General features: G+C 37.4%; 1 protein-coding gene across 1 annotated transcript in view; it reads right to left on the minus strand.

The window, feature by feature from the left end:
* Window positions 1-1,793: 1,793 nt before the first annotated feature.
* The window catches only part of LOC309474978 (uncharacterized protein), a 187,677-nt gene continuing 166,445 nt past the window's right edge, over window positions 1,794-23,025 (minus strand). Inside the window, exons 8-11 of the mRNA XM_082137597.1 lie at window positions 5,771-6,094; window positions 5,064-5,366; window positions 4,373-4,466; window positions 1,794-2,074 (exon numbers count right to left, since the gene is read on the minus strand). Coding sequence (XP_081993723.1) covers window positions 1,852-2,074; window positions 4,373-4,466; window positions 5,064-5,366; window positions 5,771-6,094 — 944 coding nt within the window. The 3' untranslated portion in view covers window positions 1,794-1,851. The remainder of the gene's footprint in view (window positions 2,075-4,372; window positions 4,467-5,063; window positions 5,367-5,770; window positions 6,095-23,025) is intronic.

Raw genomic sequence — 23,025 nt, forward strand, 5'->3', positions numbered from 1 at the left:
CTCAGCCCCCAATGAGGGTATGATTTTAAAAAAAAAAGTGAGTTTATGGTCTAATGCTCATTATTAACTAGTTTCATTCATTCATCCAGTAACATGCATATAGCAGGGTTTTATAATCACTGAGGTCCCGAATGTGAGGTATTTAGGGGGATTCGTGCTCCCCCGAGAAAATTTTTATTTCTCTGATCTACAAATGTGCATTTTAAGATGTTTTGAAGGCCAAACAAATTGGATAACAATAGCTTTAAAACCATGTGCGGGCAGCTGTTTATTTTTCTCTCCTCATCACACTCTTTTTCTCCTTGTTTTTAACTTGCTCTGTCTTTTCCCCTCCTAAAGCTGAGCTTTGACTGATATAGGCTTTTCATTTTTGTCTGTCAGTGAAGAAAGTAAACATAGGGTCAACTGATAGGTTGATTTATGAATCATTTTCTCAGACAAAGCTACCAGGAAAGCTAGGTAACTAAGTTTATTAAATTCATTCACAATATACACATTCATTTCATTATTGATCTAGGCCTAATACATGGCCGTAGACAGGGCTTTATAATCAAAGAGGTCATACATTTGAGGTTGTTATGGGGTTAAACATTTTTATTTCTCTGATTATGTGCATTTCAAGACGTTTCAAGAAAGGATACGAATAGATTTAAAACCTGCTCTCTCCTCATCTCCATCACTCTGTCTTTTTCTCTCAGTCTCCTGATCTTGCCCTGTCTCTTCCCCTCCTAAAGCTGAACTTTTTTAATTTACTGAAGGCTACAAATTGTAGTATATTAATTCACAACATGTACACATGCATTATTAATCTTGTGCCTATGAAAACGGCTTTGTTAATGTTTATTGTCCCCTCATAATTACACGTTATATAGGCCTATTTTCAGCTCAAAATGGCGAAATTAGACAAAAGTTTATTAGTTTTCGAATTATTTTTAATTTTTTAGATTATGTCTCTCACAGTGGACATGCACCTACGATGACAATTTCAGACCCCTCCATGATTTCCAAGTGGGAGAACTTGCAAAATAGCAGGGTGTTCAAATACTTATTTTCCTCACTGTATATATATATATGTATATGTATGCATGTATATTATATATATATATATATATATATATATATATATATATATATATATATATATAAAAAAATAATGTATGTATATATGTATATGTATTATATATATATATATATATATATATATATATATATATATATATATATATACACTGTATATATACATATATACACACACACAGTATATATATATATAATATACATATATACATATACACATATATACATATATATACTGTATATATATATATATATATATACACATATATACACACACAGTATGTATATATATATATATTTATATATATATTATATATATGTATATTATGAGAGAGAGAGAGAGAGAGAGAGAGAGAGAGAGAGAGAGAGAGAGAGAGAGAGAGAGAGAGAGCTCTCCACAAAGGGGCAGTAACACTTTGTAACCTGATACTTTCAACACCTGAGTTACCTATGAGAGCTCTGGGAATTTCCAGATAAGAGACAACACTAGAAATAGAAGAGGTAAACAGTAGCTGATGTGAGCACAAAAGTGCACCCTGTGTTAACAAATGTTATTAGATATATAACATATAAATGCATTCCACAAATTTCACTCATGGTGATTGCAACGTATTGGGGGAAGGGATATCTTAAAATTAATTTGAAACAGCATTTTTGACATTTGGACTCTAGTCATTGTAACAAGATTTGCCCCACATAAGAAAAAAACCAAATACTCAGCATACAATAATTTATTTAGAAACGTGTAAAAAATATCCTCCACAACTATTTAAGTCATGTGCCTGAATGATTGGACCCAATGAGGCACGGCTGGCCTCCATTCCACTGCTGATCTCCATTCCACTGTTGATCTCCATTCCACTGCTGATCTCCATTCCACTGCTGATCTCCATTCCACTGCTGATCTCCATTCCACTGCTGATCTCCATTCCACTGCTGATCTCCAGTAGGCCTACTTATTTTTCCCCACAATTGCAGCATCTCTCCAACCCTGCACCTTTCAAGAAGAAAACACAACAGAGCAATGGTAATGCTTTAGCCACATATACAAATGAATGCAGCTATACTGCAAATATTATAGTAACTGCAAATTCATCATTCAATTAGGTTATTTTTAGGGCTGCAACACCGAACTTTGCGAGGTGGCTAATTCGTACGAATTAGTACGATTTTTGCGAAATCGTACATATTTTACGAGTTGCCCAATTCGTATGAATTAGGCTAATTTCGTAAGAATGACCTACCCCTGACCCGCCCCTAAACCTACCCATCACGTGGGTTTAGACAAATGTACGAATTTGTACGAATTAGCCACCTTTTAATCACTCGTACAAATTCATACAAATTGGTCGTGAGATAGCGTTGGCACTAATGGCCAAAAAAAATAGTGGAGGAAACATGTGTTTGCTGCAGAGGGAAAGGTAGCCTAAGTGATCCACGCTGCTCAAAAATGAGAATTCTTTATTTTAAGCTTCAAGCTGATGCATTAGCGTTCAACATGTTTAACATGGCTTGCCCTGTGACAGATGTGTGTGCGTCCACAGCGCAAAATGTTCATTTTACAGGTAGGCCTATATGTACATGGCTCGTCCAGACAGTCTGTCTGTGTCAAACTTTAAACTTTGCTAGCGCCATACGCTCGTCAAATATACGGAACGCAGGCGAGAGGGACAATTAATATTCAGCGCAAAAACATTCATTTAGCTGAAATATCTGCTGTTACTCGCTAAATTTAGGTTTAAAAGTTAACATTTTACTTTTAAACCTAAATTTCATATTTTATGAGTAGCCTAACTGTAAAGGGATAACAGCATGTAAATGAATATAAATGCAAGAAGTTTCGTATGTTTACATAATTAATGATGTGTTTTTCTTTTTCTTTAATATCATTTTAATATAGGGATTTAAACGTTCCCTTTGCTTAGTAACTTTTTTGCACATAATGTATAGCACAGATACAGGCTACCCTTAAGAAAATTAGCCATGGTTTTATTGTAGTACAAATACCATAGTTAAACTAAAAAGCAAAACCATGGTTTATTTGTGGTTACAATGGAATAACTAATAACCGTTTATTTTTTTTTTTATTTTTTTTTATTCGTAGTAAAAGCATGTTTAATTTTTTTAAGGGTATAGATTCAATATGTATGTTTTCATAGCACTCAGCTGACATGTTTGTTTGAAGGCTAGCATTGGGCAGGCTGGAATAGTGTATTTTCTAAACAAAACAAAAAGGGGGCCTTTAATCCAATTAATCAAAAAATTAAAAAATAATCTTTAAAAGTGTGAGATGGTTGCCAACCATGAGACCAGTGATGAAGTTAAGAAAAATCATTCAGACAATCTAATAAACACCATTGTAGGGTGACAGAATTTTTATACCTCTGATTCCTGTTGTAAATTATTCTGATGAACCGCTCACTTACACAGGATTGACAAAACCAAAGTACTTTATATGGCGTATTAAAATGATTTCCCTAGTCTGGAGTTTGCTCTAATGTAATGAGTCTAGAACAGCAGAATCGCCAGACTCATGTCTTGCTGCAGTATGCAAAAGTAATCTGTTTAGTTTTTGTCTGTTCACTGGATCAATAAGGTGAACGTTAGCTTGTAAAAATAGCGTCTTATAGTTATAGTTATCCAGTTATGAAATTATATAGCCCACAGTTGCATTAATAAAACACAGTAGTACTTAAGGAAATGTAAATTGCAGCTCCAAAAAGCTTTTGTGTTTAACATAAGAAAGCAACAATATGAGTGTAAAAAAAAACATATGTGACCCTGGATCACAAAACCAGTCACATGTCGCACGCGTATATTTGTGGCAATAGCCAACAATACATTGTATGGGTCTAAATTATTTTTATTTTATGCCAAAAATCATTAGGATATTAAGTAAAGATCATGTTCCATGAAGATATTTTGTAAATTTCCTACTGTACATATATAAAACATTTATTTTTGTGAGTGAATGCAGCACAATCGCCAACATAAATGTAGAAATTTAAAGGCGATTTTCTCAATGTTTAAATTTTTTTGCACCTTCAGAATTTTGAATTTTCAAATAGTTGAATCTCGGCCAATATTGTCATATCCTAACAAACCATACATCAATGGAAATCTTATTTATTCAGCTTTCATGTGGTATATAAATCTCACTTTAAAAAAAATTTACCCATGTGACTGGTTTTGTGATCCAGGGTCACATATTTGAAATTTCACTTTTGGGTGAACTTTTATGACTGTGCAAGTATGTAAGCTCATATTTTATTTCTAGATGCATTTTTTAGTATACCTGTTAATACACTGTCTTCTTTGTTTCCAGAGACATATCACAGCCATGGTAGTAGGTAGTATCAGAAGTAAAAAAAGAAAATACAGGCGTTTATCTGTAATACAGGAAAAGAACAGTAATTAAAGTCAGTATGACTGAAACTGGTCTGATCTCAATCAAAACTTAGCGAGACAAAAACCTGGTCAAAATGGTTAAAGAACAGGTAAATATTGCTCTGACATACTTTAATGTAAACTATATACTTATACTAAACTATATACTTATACAAAACTAAATGTAGTGAGCAACATAATGGGTTACATACTTTCAAAAAGAGTCAAATGCAAGTGTTTTTGTAAAGTATGAACAAATTACTGCTTTAGTGGATTATCATTGTTTAAAACTGTCAAAATACAAATGACAAGATTAAATATAAAAATACTGAAACGTCAGACAGAGATGATATCAATGCTGCTTTAAGTCATTTAAGTTGAGTCATTGTAATAAACTGTGGACTTGAGCATAATAATATGTTAATCACATATTTTCATATAACTATAAGTCAGTTTATTTGTAACATTGTACATGTAATATACTGTATATGGGATAATGTACAACAATGGTCACTTTAAAGGTGTTATAAAAACCGCTTCACACTGGAGACCTGCAAATAAAAAAGAGAAGCTCCGTAAATAAATCAGTACTGACGTACCTGCACATGTGTGACAGAGTTGACCGTTGTCCAGATGTGTGGTCTGGTTTGTGATGGGATTGTAGATCACACAGCTGTAGGAATCATCCAGACACTGAAGCTCCAGAGGTAGAGAGAGACTGATGCTGAGATCAGACACACTGATGCTGGACAATAAACTGATTCCTCTGTACCAGGAGAGAGTCACATTGCCACAGTGTGTCACATTCATCAGTGAACACACCAACACACATTTTGAATCCGTTGATCTCTCGGATGAAGGACACTGCGACTCTCTGTTGATGACAGGAATGGGCAGACGAGCTGGAAACAAGAGAGAATTAATAAACACAAGACAGAACTTCTGTGGATCCTTCTTCCAGCCCCTTGAGGCTTGTCACATTTATACATTTGTCAAAGGCTTTTATCCCAATCCTGTACTGAGATTTTATGAGTGTGTTAACACCCAAAAAAAAAAAAAAAAAAAAAAAATATATATATATATATATATATATATATATATATATATACTGTATATACTGTATATATATATATATATATATATATATATATATATATATATATATATATATATATATATATTAAGCTGTATTTATTCATAATAAAATGCCGTTTAATTTGTAAAACAAGTTTAAATTTGTCAGTTTGAAACTACAGTATTAAAAGTATTCACACAGTGACCTTGAGAGTAATTTGAGAGCACTCACCATATATAATAACTCTGTATTTTATTTCTATGCCCTCTCTATTGCTGGTGCTGATCTGTAGTGTGTACAATTCAGAGTCTGTGATTCTTGTGTTTGTGATGGTGAGCGATCCAGTCTTATTGTCCATCTGCAGTCTGCCTCTGAATCTCTCATATTCTCTATATGACCTTTTTATGACCATTGTAACAACAGGAGTGGCGGAACTTTCAGGTCCATGTGTCCATAGAATCACACCATGTTCTGGTATTTCACTTTGTGATGAGAGAGTGACAGAATCTCCCTCTATCACTTCCAGTGTTTTCATTGCATCTTTCCCAAACACACCTGAAACACACAGAGAAAGATGGGGAAGAAGCCATGTTAAGAACATTGTGCATTTACTGTTAAAGTGCAACATATTTAGAGATGACTCTTGCATGTACAGGATAATAATGCATCATACAGGAAAAAGGGAGAGAGGGTCATTGTCTTACAGTATGGCCTTGAACAGCAGAACGTAATTACTGGGTAACCCGAGAACTTTTACAGGGCAGTTTTCAATTCGTTTTTTACAAATCGGAACCAAGGAAGGGTTAACGGACCAAAACTTTACAGTGAAACCTTTTACAAATCAGAAAAGTGAAGTTAATCGTCCAGTGTTGTTTGAACCAATGGTCTTATGCTCTAAAAAAAGGCAGTTATTCAGTTTGAGACAACAAGAGGGTGAATAAATGATAACAGAAATTTCTAATTTGCGTGAACTGTTCCTTTGAAAGTTTTTTATTATTTCACCCAAAATTTGTTCTTACTTTCATTGTCTTATTTTCACTATTTCCGTGCAGTTGCTTTAAAACAATCTTTGTTGTATAAAATGCTCTATTGTTATATAGCAACTGATCAATCGGAAAACCAAAAAGCATGACATCTTGAGAGAACAACAATTACAGATCAACAACTGTTTCAACCCTCATCCTGTCCTTGGGGTCTATATGACCTCAATCGACTTTTCCAGTTAATAAACATGGTTCCCTTCATCTCAGTTTCATAAAATTGTCACTTTTCTACATGATCTATCTATACACACACAAAAAACTTGTCTTGATTCGGTTGTTCTAAAGGTATATAAAAAATAATTTCACACTTCTGGTCTTTGGGGTCAAAATGACCCCACATTGAATGAATGGGAAAAGCGAAAAAAAAAATATTATATTTTATTTGTCATCCAGAATAAATCAGATAATTTCCATACCACAATAAATTCCTGGTATTAGAGCACAAATGCAATGTGGAACGACCATGGAGAGAGACACACACACACACACACACACACACACACACACACACACACACACACACACACACACACACACACACACACACACACACACACACACACACACACACACACACACACACACACACACACACACACACACACACACACACACACACACACACACACACACACACACACACACACACACACACACACACACACACACACACACACACACACACACACACACACACACACACACACACACACACACACACACACACACACACACACACACACACACACACACACACACACACACACACACACACACACACACACACACACACACACACACACACACACACACACACACACACACACACACACACACACACACACACACACACACACACACACACACACACACACACACACACACACACACACACACACACACACACACACACACACACACACACACACACACACACACACACACACACACACACACACACACACACACACACACACACACACACACACACACACACACACACACACACACACACACACACACACACACACACACACACACACACACACACACACACACACACACACACACACACACACACACACACACACACACACACACACACACACACACACACACACACACACACACACACACACACACACACACACACACACACACACACACACACACACACACACACACACACACACACACACACACACACACACACACACACACACACACACACACACACACACACACACACACACACACACACACACACACACACACACACACACACACACACACACACACACACACACACACACACACACACACACACACACACACACACACACACACACACACACACACACACACACACACACACACACACACACACACACACACACACACACACACACACACACACACACACACACACACACACACACACACACACACACACACACACACACACACACACACACACACACACACACACACACACACACACACACACACACACACACACACACACACACACACACACACACACACACACACACACACACACACACACACACACACACACACACACACACACACACACACACACACACACACACACACACACACACACACACACACACACACACACACACACACACACACACACACACACACACACACACACACACACACACACACACACACACACACACACACACACACACACACACACACACACACACACACACACACACACACACACACACACACACACACACACACACACACACACACACACACACACACACACACACACACACACACACACACACACACACACACACACACACACACACACACACACACACACACACACACACACACACACACACACACACACACACACACACACACACACACACATTCTTGTACATCTATCTTTGAGGACATTCATTGACACAATGCAACCTCTAGCTGCTTACCCTAACCTTACCCATCACAACTAAGTGCTTAAAGGGATACTCCACCGTTTTTTCATATTAACTGTTATTCCCTTAACTAAGATGAGTTGATGCATACCTCTCTCATCTCAGTGCGTGCATTCAATCGCTCTGGTGTGCGGTGACACTTTGATAGCACTTAGCTTATCCCAGTATATTCAATGGTATCTGACAGCAATGAATTTAGAAGTGACCAAACACATCAACGTTTTCCCTATTTAAAAACAGTTACACGAGTAGTTATACAACCAAGTATGGTGACACAAAATAAAACATGGCGCTTTTCTAAGCGTGTTAAAAAGGATAACTATAATGTATGGTGGAATAGCACTTTTGGGAGTACTTTGACTCGGCGCAGTAAAAAGTCACGCCCTGATCCTCTTCCTCTCACTTCTGTCAATAGTGGGAAGAGGATCAGGCGTTAGGATCAGACTTTTTACTGTGATTCATTGCTGTTAGATACCATTGAATATACTGGGATAAGCTAAGTGCTATCAGAGTGTCATCGCGCGCCAGAGCGATTGAATGCACGCACTGAGATGAGAGAGGTATGTATCAACTCGTCTTAGTTAAGGGAATAACATACTGTAGTTTAACCCCTTAAACACTGAGGCCATTTTTGGAGTTTTTTGTCTGAGTGACACACAAAAAAGTAAAGACTCATAACTTCAAAACTATAGAGAGGAGAGTCAAAAGGTAGATATCATTTGTTAGGAAACTTTTTATATTTTTAGAAAATATAAATTTGTATTACTTTTGGACAATCTAATGCTGAGAAAATGCTGATAAAAGACAAAAATATTAATATTATTTTTTAATAATTTACATATCTTTCTTATTTGAAATGCAATAATTCAAGAAGGAAATACGGTGGCAAAATAATTCTTTTTTTGTGATGTTCCCCTATGTGTGGTCTGCGTCTGGATCGTTATTTTATGATGATAGCATAAAGTAATCCAAAGTTACAGCACTTGGAACAAAGGGAGCCTTTTTGTTAAGTCCTCACACATTTGGAAGGCAATAAAAAAAATGAGTTTTCTTAGTGACATACACAAAACTAAAGACTCATAACTTCAAAACTATAGCAAGGAGATTCTAAAGGTAGGTATCGTTTGAAAGAACACTTTTCAAATTTTTTGAAAATATACATTACATTACATTTGGACATTCTCCTGCCGAGAAACTGCTGATAAAAGACAATAGCCTAGCAACTCTCCATAGACCTTTTTGCTGCAAAAACCTAAATTGGGTCAGGCCAATCACGTCGTGTATAGAGTCGGTGGGGCGGGCTTAACAAAATGACGACAGAGTTGCGACGGTTAGGGAACCTTGAAAACAAAGAATGGCAGCTGCTGCTGGAGAACAGCGGCCTTTTGAATCGGCTTTGGCCGCAACACTGGAGGACTTGCAGTTAAGTTTTTCTTTGAGAAAAGAGCAAAGAACGGCACTTCAGTCATTTAAAAAAAAGGAAGATGTGTTCGGAGTTTTGCCGACTGGATACGGAAAAAGTTTAATATAGCCTACCGATCAGAGCCATAGAGAGATTCTCTATTCATTCTGATACCGATTAGCTCCGCTTGTTGCTCTGATTGGTTGTAGCGCTGTCCTATTGCGTGCAGAGGGATTTTGAGAGACAGACGTTTATCCCGCCCCTCGGATGAAGCCGTGTCTATGGAGAGTTGCCAGACCTAACATCTTGATGTAGGTCTGGCTTGCCAGGCTAGCGAAATCCAATATCCAGTTGTACATTCTCCCCCATGCTCCGTTTTTATCTAGCTTAATTAATAGTCCCTCCCTCCATGAAGTGTTGTATGCCTTTTCAATATCAAATAAAACAGCAACAAGAAATTATTTAATTGTTAAACTTTCAAATAGTATCAAAGCATCCATTGTAGATCTTTTCCTCCAAAACCCACTTTGAGCTGATAAAATCTCTTCATCTAATGTAGAAGAGCAATTGGCCTATACTTGATTTTGTTGCATCTTTACCTGGTTTTGCTACTGGTATCACTATTGCACTCTTTGGGTAAGGTACCTTCATTCCATATCTGGTTATATACATCCAATATTAGTTTAATGGCTATACGTTCGGTAAGTTTTTAAACATACTAGTATGTTTAAAAACTTACCGAACGTATAGCCATTAATCTAATATTGGATGTATATAACCAGATATGGAATGAAGGTACCCTAGCTGATCCTGTCTCTTCCTGGTGTTGTATCCTTTGAATTGCTAATAGCAATTTTTAGCTCAAAGAGATTAAAATCAGCATCCATGTTACTGTCAACTTCTTGTTTTTTTCATACAAACATTCTCATACATTTTACTTAACTCTTGTCTTCTTTTTAAAAACGTATCACTCAAGTTTTCATATGGACTTTAGCAAATGTTTTAGCCAGTATTTCTATATCTTTTCTTTATCTGTTCTGGCCACCTTTCCATCTTCCTCAATTATAGGAATTTGTTTATGAGTATTAATAACATTCATTTTCCTTATCATTCTCCATACCTCGTGCATTCCAGTCTCTCTCCCAATTGTGTTACAGAACTCCTGCCATGCTTTTCTCTTTGCACTTTTAATTACCCTTCTTGCAGCTGCCCTTTTTTTCTGATCTATTACTGTATCTTGAGTTATTAACCTTTTTAAAACCCAGAATGCCTTATTCCTTTCTTTAATTGCCATTATGCATTCTTCAGACCATCATGGGACATTTTTCGTTCTTTTCCCATTGCCTCTTATTAATGGTATAGACAGGTTCGGTGCTAAAATTATTCCATTAACTACTTTTTTATATCTCTCCTCAATATTCCCTTCCAGCTTCACATTTTTTTAATTTTCTTCACACAACTCATAAAACTCCTCCCACCTTGCCTGTTTAAATCCCCACCTTGCACACTGACTGACACTTTGCTTTTGTACTGTATCTTACAAACTACTGGCCAGTGATCACTGCCCAAAATTTCTTCTTGTACGCTCCAAGTGCACTTACCTGCTAATGCAGCTGATGGTATTGTGAGATCTAAACAAGACAAACCACCTTTAACTATATCCTTTCTTGTTGATTTCCCACCATTCAAACATACTAATGAGTGTTCTTCTATAAATTCTTCTACAACTAACCCGTTATTGTCTGTATTCTTACTACCCCATAGACCATTATTGCATTAAAATCCCCACATATAATAATTTTACCCTGTGAATCACCCATCACATCTTCTAGAATACTATTTATTTGCATGGGTTATAAAAGTTTGAAATTCTAATTTCTTCATACCTCCCCATTACTTCTATACTTACACATTCTACATTATTACTTGTATTTATTATCTTATACTGAAGGGAGTGGATTGGAATCCACTGCTGCTTCAATGTATATGTAATGAGTGATTATAATCAAGGTATTAATCAATATGTTTCCTTCTAAATATCAAATGAGTTGAATGACTTCTCTGGAGATTTTACTTTGTTATAGAAGTTACAGTGTGATTACTGAAATGCTCTTTTCATGTGTTCTTTAATGTCAGTATTTGATATTTGAATGCAGTAACATTGCTTGCCTATTTATCCCAGCTTCCAGAAATTAAATAGGGACTGGTTTTGTGTTTGAGAAAGGTCTTCAACATGTTAAAACACATAGGGGTCATTTAAGTCTATAGTTTAAGGTACCTTAAAGCCTATAGTTTCCATTTAGACTAAAGTGTCCTATTCTGAGAGAAAGAACTTGTTATCTTGATGTTTTGAGACGAGACTCCTGTTTATAGTTAGAGCCTGGCCAAATCCAACCTTGGAAAAGATGTGTGCCGGGTGTGTGTGTTAGTCTTCTTGCTTACAGGTTAAGGAACCCCTGGCATTGTTGGAGATTGACTGAGTTGTTGTTCGAGACATGCTGGCACCCAGCAACCCAAATTTGCGACCTGGAAGGTCATGACGTGCCTGACTTCAGGGTCAGAGTGTCAGCGGCATAATCTATGGAGATATGCTTCTGTCTATCTGTATATGTGTGGAAAATTACTATGTTTATCAATTTCTTGGCCAATAAGAATCATTCAGCCTTTAAGCAATGACGTAGCTTAGACCTTGGAAATGGTATAACTGCTGTGATCTTTGTAACTGTAAGCGGGCGGCCTACGAACTCCTGTGTGAGTCTTGAAGCTGACTTCTGCTGATGAAACTGCAAACTATATTCAGTAAAACTTTTCTTCAATTTTTTATAATTCTGACTCCGGGTCTTCTTTTCAAACATCTGGTCCATGGGTCCTAAACTGTTAACCCCTAACAGTAAACTATACCTTCTTTAATAAATGTTGCACACCCTCCCCCTCTTCCAGTTAATCTGTCTTTCATCTCTATACATATCCATTGATCTTAAAGTCCAAAGAATTATTTAACCATGTCTCTTGAATGCACATGATGTCTGGTGCCTTTTCCATTTCTGAGATATGTTTTTTAAATTCTTGACCATTTGCTGTTAAACTCCTAGCATTCCAATGTAGTAGTAGGAAAGACATCTTACAGTTAAGTATTATTACTCTGAGTCATATCCATGGCAGCATTTCCTTCCCCCGCTTTCAAAATCCCATGCACCTCCTCTGCTGAAACTCCTGTTAACTTGAGAAATTTATTAGCACATCCTACGATAACCCTTAATTTGTCAGATTTCTTTTCCACTTGTGAGGTACCATTCACCACCGCACAAATGAATGCCACAAAGTCAATTTTATTTACTGTGATATGCAGATCTGGCTCATTCCTATCATGATTTACTGCTCTCTGAGAATAGGATTCCATCCTATTTCCTCGCACATTATTTACTTTAGGTTCAGCTTTACCTTTGTCTTTTATCTTACGCATAGCTTCTGCATATGTAAAATTTTGCACCGTTTTAATTTTGGTGCTTCGCGGGCTTCTCGTTGCAGGACATCCTGTGTATACCGCCACAGTTACAGCATTTCATCTCTACGCCCTCCTCACACTTGCCATATTCATGTTCCCCCCCAGACTTTACACACCGCATTCTCCCTTTACAAACATTTGCAGTATATCCCATCCGTTGGCACTTGAAGCATCTCAAAGGTGGAGGTATGAACTCTCGCACCAAGAAGCTAACAAATCCTAGCTTCACTCTTGCGGTTTACTCCCTTCAAACTGATTCATCACGCTCATAATCTCACATCTTTTGTTGTCTTTCCACATCTGCAGTCTTCTAACAGAGACAACTGTGCCTCCACTTAGATTACCTTTAATATTGTCCATACTTACATTAAGAGGTACTCCTGAAATAACCCCTCTAATTCCATTACCTATTTCTGTGCATGATATCTTTCCTCCTGCCAGCATTTTCATTTTCAGTATTTTTTGTTTTTGCTTTTCATCCTTACATTTAATCATTATTCTTCCATTGTTTCGACAGCTTTCACTACTCCTATCTCTTTCTCAATTGCTTTCGATAATTTAACAGGATGAGTTTGTTGTTCTGACTGCTTAGCAAAATTAGGACCTTGATTTCTCTTTCCTCCTCATTATCAGCTTCACTTCTCATTTAATTTACTTTATTAATTGTTCGTTCACAATCAGATCCATCACCCATACTGCTCTTTTTCTTCTTTTTATTGTATCTTACTTCCTGATAATCCATTTCTTGATCATTGTCGTCATGTCAAGTCAAGTCAAGTCAAGTTTATTTGTATAGCGCTTTTCACAATACAGATTGTATCAAAGCAGCTTCACAGTATTAAATTAAAATAATACAACAAAGTTTGTTTCAAGAGGAATTTATTGATTGATAAAATTAAATTAAATATCCCCAAAATATCCCCAACTGAGCAAGCCAAAGGCAACAGTGGCAAGGAACCAAAAAACTCCATCAAGTGACCTAATGGTGTCCTAAAACTCCATCAGGTGACCTAATGGAGAAAAAAAACCTTGGGAGAACCCAGGCTCAGTCGGGGGCCAGTTCTCCTCTGGCATTTATGAGCTAGAGGCCGGATTGTAGTTTGAACTGTAGGATTATATGAATGCCTGGCTGAAGAGATGCGACTTTAATCTAGTTTTAAACTGGGAGAGCGAGTCTGAGCAACGAACAGTATCAGGAAGACTATTCCAGAGTTTTGGAGCCAAATGTGAAAATGCTCTCCCTCCTTTGGTGGTTCTGGATATCCTAGGTATGACCAAAATCCTTGAATTTAGTGATCTTAAAGAGCGCGATGGATTATAGGGTGATAGAAGATCCGTTAAATAGACTGGAGCTAAGCCGTTTAGGGCTTTATAAGTCAGTAGCAATATCTTATAATTAATACGGAGCTTTATAGGTAACCAATGCAGTGATGATAAAATCGGTGTTATATGTTCATATTTTCTTGATCTCGTAAGAACTCTAGCGGCGGCATTTTGGACTAACTGTAGCTTGTTTATTGAGGATGCAGGACAACCAGTTAAAGGTGAACTAAGTAACTTTTTTTACCTGAACTGAACAGCTTCGTAGTCATTGGAATGGTTATATTACTTATTTCGGGTTGAATGGTGGTCGTTTCGCACCCCCCTGGTGCCCGTGAGCAGAAAATACGCACTTGCAACTTTGAGCCGGCGGGCCGCCGGCCGCTGCGTCAGAAAGTCTCGCGTGATATCAGGTCTCGCGATGTAAACAACTGCTTTATGGCCAAAAGAAATCTGCTAAAATGCTGTCATTATTGCGCTCCCTCACGCTGTCCGAACCCGAATGAAGAAGACGTTTTAAAGAATGTCCCATCTGCTTTGATGTCGTTGATCTATAGCCTCTGGTGTCTGAGAATCACCAACGAGTTTTTACAACAGTGTTGTCAAATATCTATTCCGAAGCTGTGGGGGGAGCTCTAGAGAGAAACCTGCTAGCAAAAAGCGAGAATACAGCGAAGAAATCCCGAAGCTACTGAGTGCTGCTTTAATAAAGCATTACAGTAATCCAGTCTCGAGGTCATGAATGCATGAACTAACTTTTCTGCATCAGAAACTGATAGCATATTACGTAGCTTAGCAATGTTTCTAAGGTGGAAAAAGGTTGTTTTATAATATTTCCAAGTGGCATCATATATCTTGAGAATAACAGAGGGCCTAACACAGATCCCTGCGGCACTCCATAGTTTACTGGAGTTATGATCGATTTTTCTCCATTTAAATAGACAAAATGGTAGCGGTCAGATAGGTATGATTTGAACCAGCTTAGTGCTTGTCCTTGAACACCAGTATAATTTTGTAGTCGATCTAAGAGTAATGTGTGATCTTTATTATCGAACGCAGCACTAAGATCAAGTAAAACTAGTATTGAGATACAGCCTTGGTCAGAAGCTAAAAGTAAATCATTTGTGATTTTAACGAGCGCAGTTTCAGTGCTATGATGCGGTCTGAATCCAGACTGAAACTTTTCATAGATATCATTTTGTTGCAAGAAAGAGCCCAGTTGAGCAGACACCACTTTTTCTAATATTTTAGACATAAATGGAAGATTTGAAATGGGTCTATAATTTGCTAGGTTATTATGGTCTAATTGTGGTTTCTTAATGAGAGGTTTTATAACTGCCAGTTTAAATGTTCTTGGAACATGACCTAAAGATAAAGAGTTATCTTTATCTTAAAGAGTTAATAATATTGAGGAGAGGCTCTTCCACTACAGGTAACACTTCTTTCAGTAGTTTAGTTGGTATAGGATCTAATAAACATGTTGTTGTTTTAGATGAAGTGATACGTTTATTTAACTCTTTTTGTTCTATAGTTGTAAAGCACTGTAATTGTTCTTGCGGGGTCATCCAGTCATCCAATGTTTCTCCCCACACTTTCCTCCCTTCCGTCGCCATTTTCCGCCACACCTCACGCCGAGTGTCGCATTCTGCTCGTAACTCTGTTTATCAATGGCTCTGCCCTAAACCTACCCATCTCCACCCCTGATCCCTAAACCCACCCTAAACCTACAAATCTCTACCCCTTAGATCTGGATCCAACTCCGCCCCCTGGATCTCGTGTACTGCAGTGAGGTGCTACTGTTTGCATGAAACAGTTTATCATAAACTATAATAAAAAAAAAATGCTGTTAAGAGATTTATATAATATATATCAATTACATCATTGTTTCATCCATTGAAACCTATGAAACAAGCTTAAAGTGGCAGTTTACAGTGGAATTATGCAGATGATTAAAGACAGCAGCATAAGGAATGAGGAGAAAACAGGAACTATTGACATAAAATCAGCAACTGTTAACAGTGGCACTCCTGAAACAAGCTACAGGACCATCAGCACAGATCTCACTTTAGTGTTTGAGTTAGAAACATTACTTTGTCAAGAAAACTGCTTAAAAGAGTATAAAAATGCTCTATAATTGTATTGTCTCTTACAATTTACCATATATAATAAGGCTTATGTAAATTTGATTCATCCTAATCTTTGACAAATCTCATTCATTTTTAAATCCCATTCCTAATCTTTATAGCTCCAGTGTGTAATGTTTAGGAGGCTCTATTGACTGAAATGCAATATAATATACAGTAGTCAACATTTGAACTGTATCAAAACCTTTTTAATCAAAGTTGTCCTAAAACCACAACAATACTCGTTCTTGTCTTAGAACTTTTTTGATCCACTTCAAATGTTGACTACTGTACATAACTATGTTTTGAATGGTGCCTAAAGACCTTAGATAATAAACCTTTGTTTTTATTACCTTAGAATGAGCCATTTCTATCTACATACACCGCGGGTCTCCTTGCCGTTTTGCGCCGACATGTTTCCACAGTGGCCCTAAATGGACAAACTGCTCTACAGAGCGTGTTTCGTCACTATGTTGATCTTCTTCGTTTGTGTTTTAGAGGCAGCTTGCATCATCACTACGTTGAATACGCACAAAGTAGTAGTCGTCTGGTTTATTAGAAGCAGAGACCGTTCTTTGTTAGAAGTAAGAAGAAACCTCATTGCTTGACTGGCTACTCACTGCTGTCTCAGACGACGACATCTTTGTCCCGTGTCAGCCACCATGTGCTTCGAAAGGTGAGCGGTGGACTGAGCCGTTAAGTTATGGTTAAGATTTAGATCACCAAATGTTTTCCATAAAATCTGTATTCCTTAAAATATAACTATGTTATATGCTATGTAGAAAAGTTTAGAGTTGGTAACTCGGCTGATAAGGTAACTCTTTAGATTACAGCCCGGAAAGTACTGTGTAATTAAGACAAATTTACAGCGTAACTTTCGGTAATTATAGTGTACGTATAAAGTACTTGCATGTAAGTATTAGGGAACAATATGTAAAGTTTGGGGAATAAAGGAATAACAACCAGGAGAATTAAAAAAATATTTATACTGTAAGTATTATAGAACTAAGGGTACTTATTCTACTATTATGATACAACAATCTTACATTTGGGAGCAATTTAGCGAGAACATACACTGTGTACCTTTTTGTAATAATTGTGTACCAATACATACTGTATAGGCTTTTTAAAAATTACAGGGTTCATATCAAACCATTGAAAGTTTATCATTTGCACATCTTGCCATTTTAAACCGTTCAAGTGATTTGAAAACATTCAAGAGCCAGAAGAGGTGAAAGAACGCAATTCGGCACTCACGCGATGTCTTGCACAGAATAAAGTTCTATTTCACGTCTTCTTGCGCTTGAACCGACACATACATGCACAACATTTTTCAAATACCTCAAGCATTCACAAACACTGTTGGTTTTGTCTTAAGTGAACGTAAATCGTTAAGAAATCAAATGTATTTCATTATATTGGATCTGTGCATTAGGTTTTAAAGTTAAATAAATACCTGCTGTCTCTATGGTTGTAGCAAAGTTACATTTGCCTCACCCCCTTGTTTTTTTTGTTTTTTTAAGATGATCGGGAAAACTAACCGTGACTCAAAATGTAATATGATCCAAACTGTGAGATTGGTGATCCATTAAAGATGTTACACAATATTGAATAGTTGCACAATTGTGATGTTGATGTATGCTTTATTTAGTGTTTGTCACCAGTCAAATTCACTCACGGCTGACTTAATGGATGAGCTGTTTGACATTCGGTGGTCAGAGAGTGGAAGCAACAAAAGGGCAGATGAGAACAGAGTAATTGCTTTCTGGAGGGACTACCTAGAGGATGCAGAAGGTAACAATATAATAAGTAATTATTATAAATTGACTGCATAGTCATTTAAGAAGTCAATGATCTGTGCCTGGTTGCATGAAAGCTTTAAAGCAGGGGTCTCCAACCCTACTCCTGGAGAGCTACCGTCCTGCAGACTTCACTTTCAACCTTGCTCCAACACGTCTGTAACCAAGCAACTTTTGCCACTCTCGCCGGCGGCGGTGTGAACGCACAGTTAGGCCAAATTTTGAATGTTTACAAGTCTCATGCCCTTCCCCTGCTACCACCGAGCACCCTCCCATTTGTGCTCGTCAGTGTGTGTGCACCAGATTTTCTGTGAACGCGCTCATCTCATCAGCGTCGATCAACACCATGGAGTACTCGGAGCTATGCTGCCCTGACTAATCTATTGCTAACGTCAATGGCTACCTCTCGCTGCTCGCATCAAGTTCAAGGCATTGACGCTTGCTTACAGATCTATCAAAGGCTCAGCTCCCTCCTACTTTCACTCACTCCTACAAGTCTACATCCCTACCAGAAGCCTACGATCGGTCAACGAGCGACGTCTCGTGGTTCCATCACAGAGAGCCACAAAATCGATTTCCAGAACATTCTCATTCACAGTTCCATGCTGGTGGAAGGCTCTCCCCACCCTCATCCGGAATGCAGAATCTGAAAACCCATCTCTTCCGTGAACATAAAAAAAAAAAAAAACCTTTCCTTTAAATCCTCGCTTATCGGGCTTACCGGTATGCTACTCTGAACAGTGCCTGAACTTCGTATTTTGAGCATTTCTTCCATTGTTTTTTGTCTCTTCACGATGACTCGCTAATTTAGTCCTAATTTGTAAGTCGCTTTGGACAAAAGCATCTGCTAAATGACTAAATGTAAATGAGGGTAAATGACATAATTAGCATTTTTAGGTGAACTATCCCTTTTAATAATAGTTCAGTGATAAATGTTACAAATGTTTTACTTCATTTTTATTACTTTAGCATGTTTGCTATTTTGCTATTTCGTTTTATTATTAAAAAAAACTGTTTCAAATTCTGTATGAAATGGTTGTATAAAATTTTGTAAGTTCAATGTTCCGAACTATCTGTCCACATCAAGCAATGTTTTACAGAACCTGTTGTTTTAAGAACCTGTATTACTTGTTTTCTTCTGCAGAATGCAAAAAAATGACATTAGGGATGGACAGCCTTAGTAACCATTCATGTTCAATGTATAAGTAAAATAAAATGCAATAATCGTGAATGGTAAGGCTGACAGTCCCTAGCATCATTGTTTGCATTCTGCAGAAAAAAGTCATGCAGGTTTAGAACTACATCTGAGTGAGTAAAACTTATGAACTTTTCATCACTTTGAAATTTTAGAACATTGAAAACTTTAAGATGCATTGAAAATGTTCTTAACAGCCCTTTTTGTATTAATTAATGAATAGTTACCAATGTGGTGTCATTTGGTTGGTATCTGTTGTTGGGAACTACAACATTGTTTCTGGTCTCTAGTCTGGTACTATCTCAGGTACATTCTCTTCCATGTAAAAATGGTCATCAGTTTCAAACGCACTCGATACAGCTTTGTTGTTGTGCCAGATATGACTAACAATACCCCTGTGCCATAACTGCAGAGGTGTTTGTCTCCCTTCAGTTGATAATCCATGGTTGTTCCACATGTTCCTGAACTCTCTAACTGCCCTCTGGATCCGGGGTAAGTAAATATAATGGAGACAGAATAAATGTAGCTCACAAAGAGAATTATAAGCATGCCTAAATCCTCCATGAAAGAGAACAAGTTAGAATAATAGTATGATACAACTCTATTTAACACTGCCCATAATCTTTCTATCCGTTGATTGTGGACACTTCGTCCAGCAATAATAGATCTTCTATTGAGACCTTGTCTATTTATTAACGTGCAACCTCAACATTTTCCAGGCCATGGTCACACCTGACCCTAGATGGCAATCCAAAGTTTGTACCCCTTCTTGGAACAAAGATAGAACACTTAATGCTCTGTTATTATCTAAACAATCAATATAAATAATGGTACGGCTGTATCCATCAACACACCCATGGAACACCAGTCTCCACCTCATCAGCTTATGATTCCCATCTATATGTCTGTAATAAAAAGGATTAGTTATTAGGGTCTGACACTGATGCAATTTAAACTGATTCAATATAAATTCAGACTGTATATGACGAATAATTCAAAAGTATGTTTATTTTTTATCATTATATTTCAAAGCGAAGTAACAACTGCGAAACTTACCATAGTTGATTGGGGGTTTGTACCGAATAAACCCTTCTCCGAATAGCACGTCTGCTTCTGAATGATCGGCTCACTGGATCTATTTCTTGCCAACTTTGTCGGACCCTCCAACGCTGGATGTCCCAAGATGTAGTTCTCGCCAGAATTTGGGGTTCTTTGCAAAATCTGTCTTACGAGTGTGTTAAGCAGCGTTAGGCAATGATGTAAATTCCTATCCTGTTCCAAGACGTTGTCTGTGCCTAAATAAAGTGTGGTGGTCTATTCCGAATAAAGATGCAATTCCTTGTCAATTCAACCAATGACTTAGACTGTGGGAAATCTGGTCATGTGAAATGTCGTAGCTTGGGCAACCCCTGCGGTAAATCTGAGATGATGGTGGAGCCAGTTGTGGTCCTGTTGCTCTCCTGCCACTCTGCTGGTGGATGATTTGGTGCATACATCTGTATAAGGTCTCAAAAACAATGTGTTCCCTAGTCTGGGCATCTTGATAAACTACAGATGAAATAGCCTACCGTAAACTGTTCTGGCATGGTCATCTAATTCTAAAAGGAATCTCCGTGATCTTGCTGTATTGATGCACACCTTAACACACTGTTAAAGAACTCGATTATATCGTCCTCATTGCTGCTTGCGAAATACAAATAAAGCTGTTAAAAAGACCCCTCGCAACTTCATGTTTAATGATGATCTGAGCGTAGTGAAATGCCTTCCGCTTACACTGAAATGACTTCTGTTCACTCTGAGAATCATCTGCATCATGTAGGTGTGTGAGCATGCGTCTCATATGAGTATGTGCCTGAGTTTGTGTGTGTGTGCTCGCATCTCATTGAGTAGCCTATGTGCGCAAGTTTGTGTGTGTGTGTGTGTGTGTGTGTGTGTGTGTGTGTGTGTGTGTGTGTGTGTGTGTGTGTGTGTGTGTGTGTGTGTGTGTGTGTGTGTGTGTGTGTGTGTGTGTGTGCTTGCGTCTCAGATGACTCGTCTCGTGTGTGTAGAGTTTGCGCGTATGTGCGTGAGTGACTTTAGGTGTGACGTTGTGCATTGAATGTAGCCTATCTGTTTGAGCATTCAGCAGTAGGCCTATAAATGTATGTGTGACTACTTAGTATGTGTATGCAAGCGTTTCATATATGTGTGCGTGAATGAAGTTTGATTTAAGCCTCAAGTAAACGTGGATGTTAAGGTGATGATACACAGGGCAACTTTTCTTTTGCTAATAGGCCTGTTTTGTGTTTTTCTAGGTAATGGCGCATATATTTGTGTGTATGCACATTCATGTAACGTTGACAAACATATTTTCATGCATCTATAACTGAAAATATATATATATATTTTAGATTAAAAAAAATCTAAATAAATATAAACTTTGTCATGTTTGTGTGACCATAATGGCAAATTCTTGACTAAGAGGTACAAATTTCCCAAGAAAGAATCTCCAGTGCTACGTGCCATTTATTTTTGACATAGGCTACTTTTGAAATTAATTGGCGGAAAGTAACCTTATTCAATCTCAGTCATGTGTGAAAAAAGTGAGTGGAATAAATATAATTTAGGCAAAATCTATTTGGGATGTACAAAAATCAATCATGGTCATCATGATTGACAATTTAACATTGAACATAAGGGTTTCAATGTTAAATTAAGTGTTTATGACCTTTGAATTAGTGCCATAAAATCATCTAATGTTTTTCTAAATTTCAGTTTATGCACTTTTATTTTAACTTACCGGTAGTTGTATTATAATTTCAATCTATGAAACATTACTGAAATAATATTAAACTGCTGTTAGAACAGAAATCATTTCCCAATGATGCATTGAGCACTGAGGTACATTTAGACATCAAGACTCAACAATGGTGACAATCAAAAAAAAATTTATTTAGATAAACATAAACACTGAACATCTCAAAACAAGCTACTAAAAAGTCAAACAACAGCAAAAAAAAAAAAAAAGAGCAAACAGTAAGATATGGAATTGAAGACAACAATAGGACAACTGTGCTGCAATGCATGCTGGGAGTTTTGATCTATGTTGGCACCCAGCATGCATTGCAGCATGAA

This window comes from Leuciscus leuciscus, assembly GCF_965113295.1.
Source record: "Leuciscus leuciscus genome assembly, chromosome: 15".
Classification (NCBI taxonomy): Eukaryota; Metazoa; Chordata; class Actinopteri; order Cypriniformes; family Leuciscidae; genus Leuciscus; species Leuciscus leuciscus.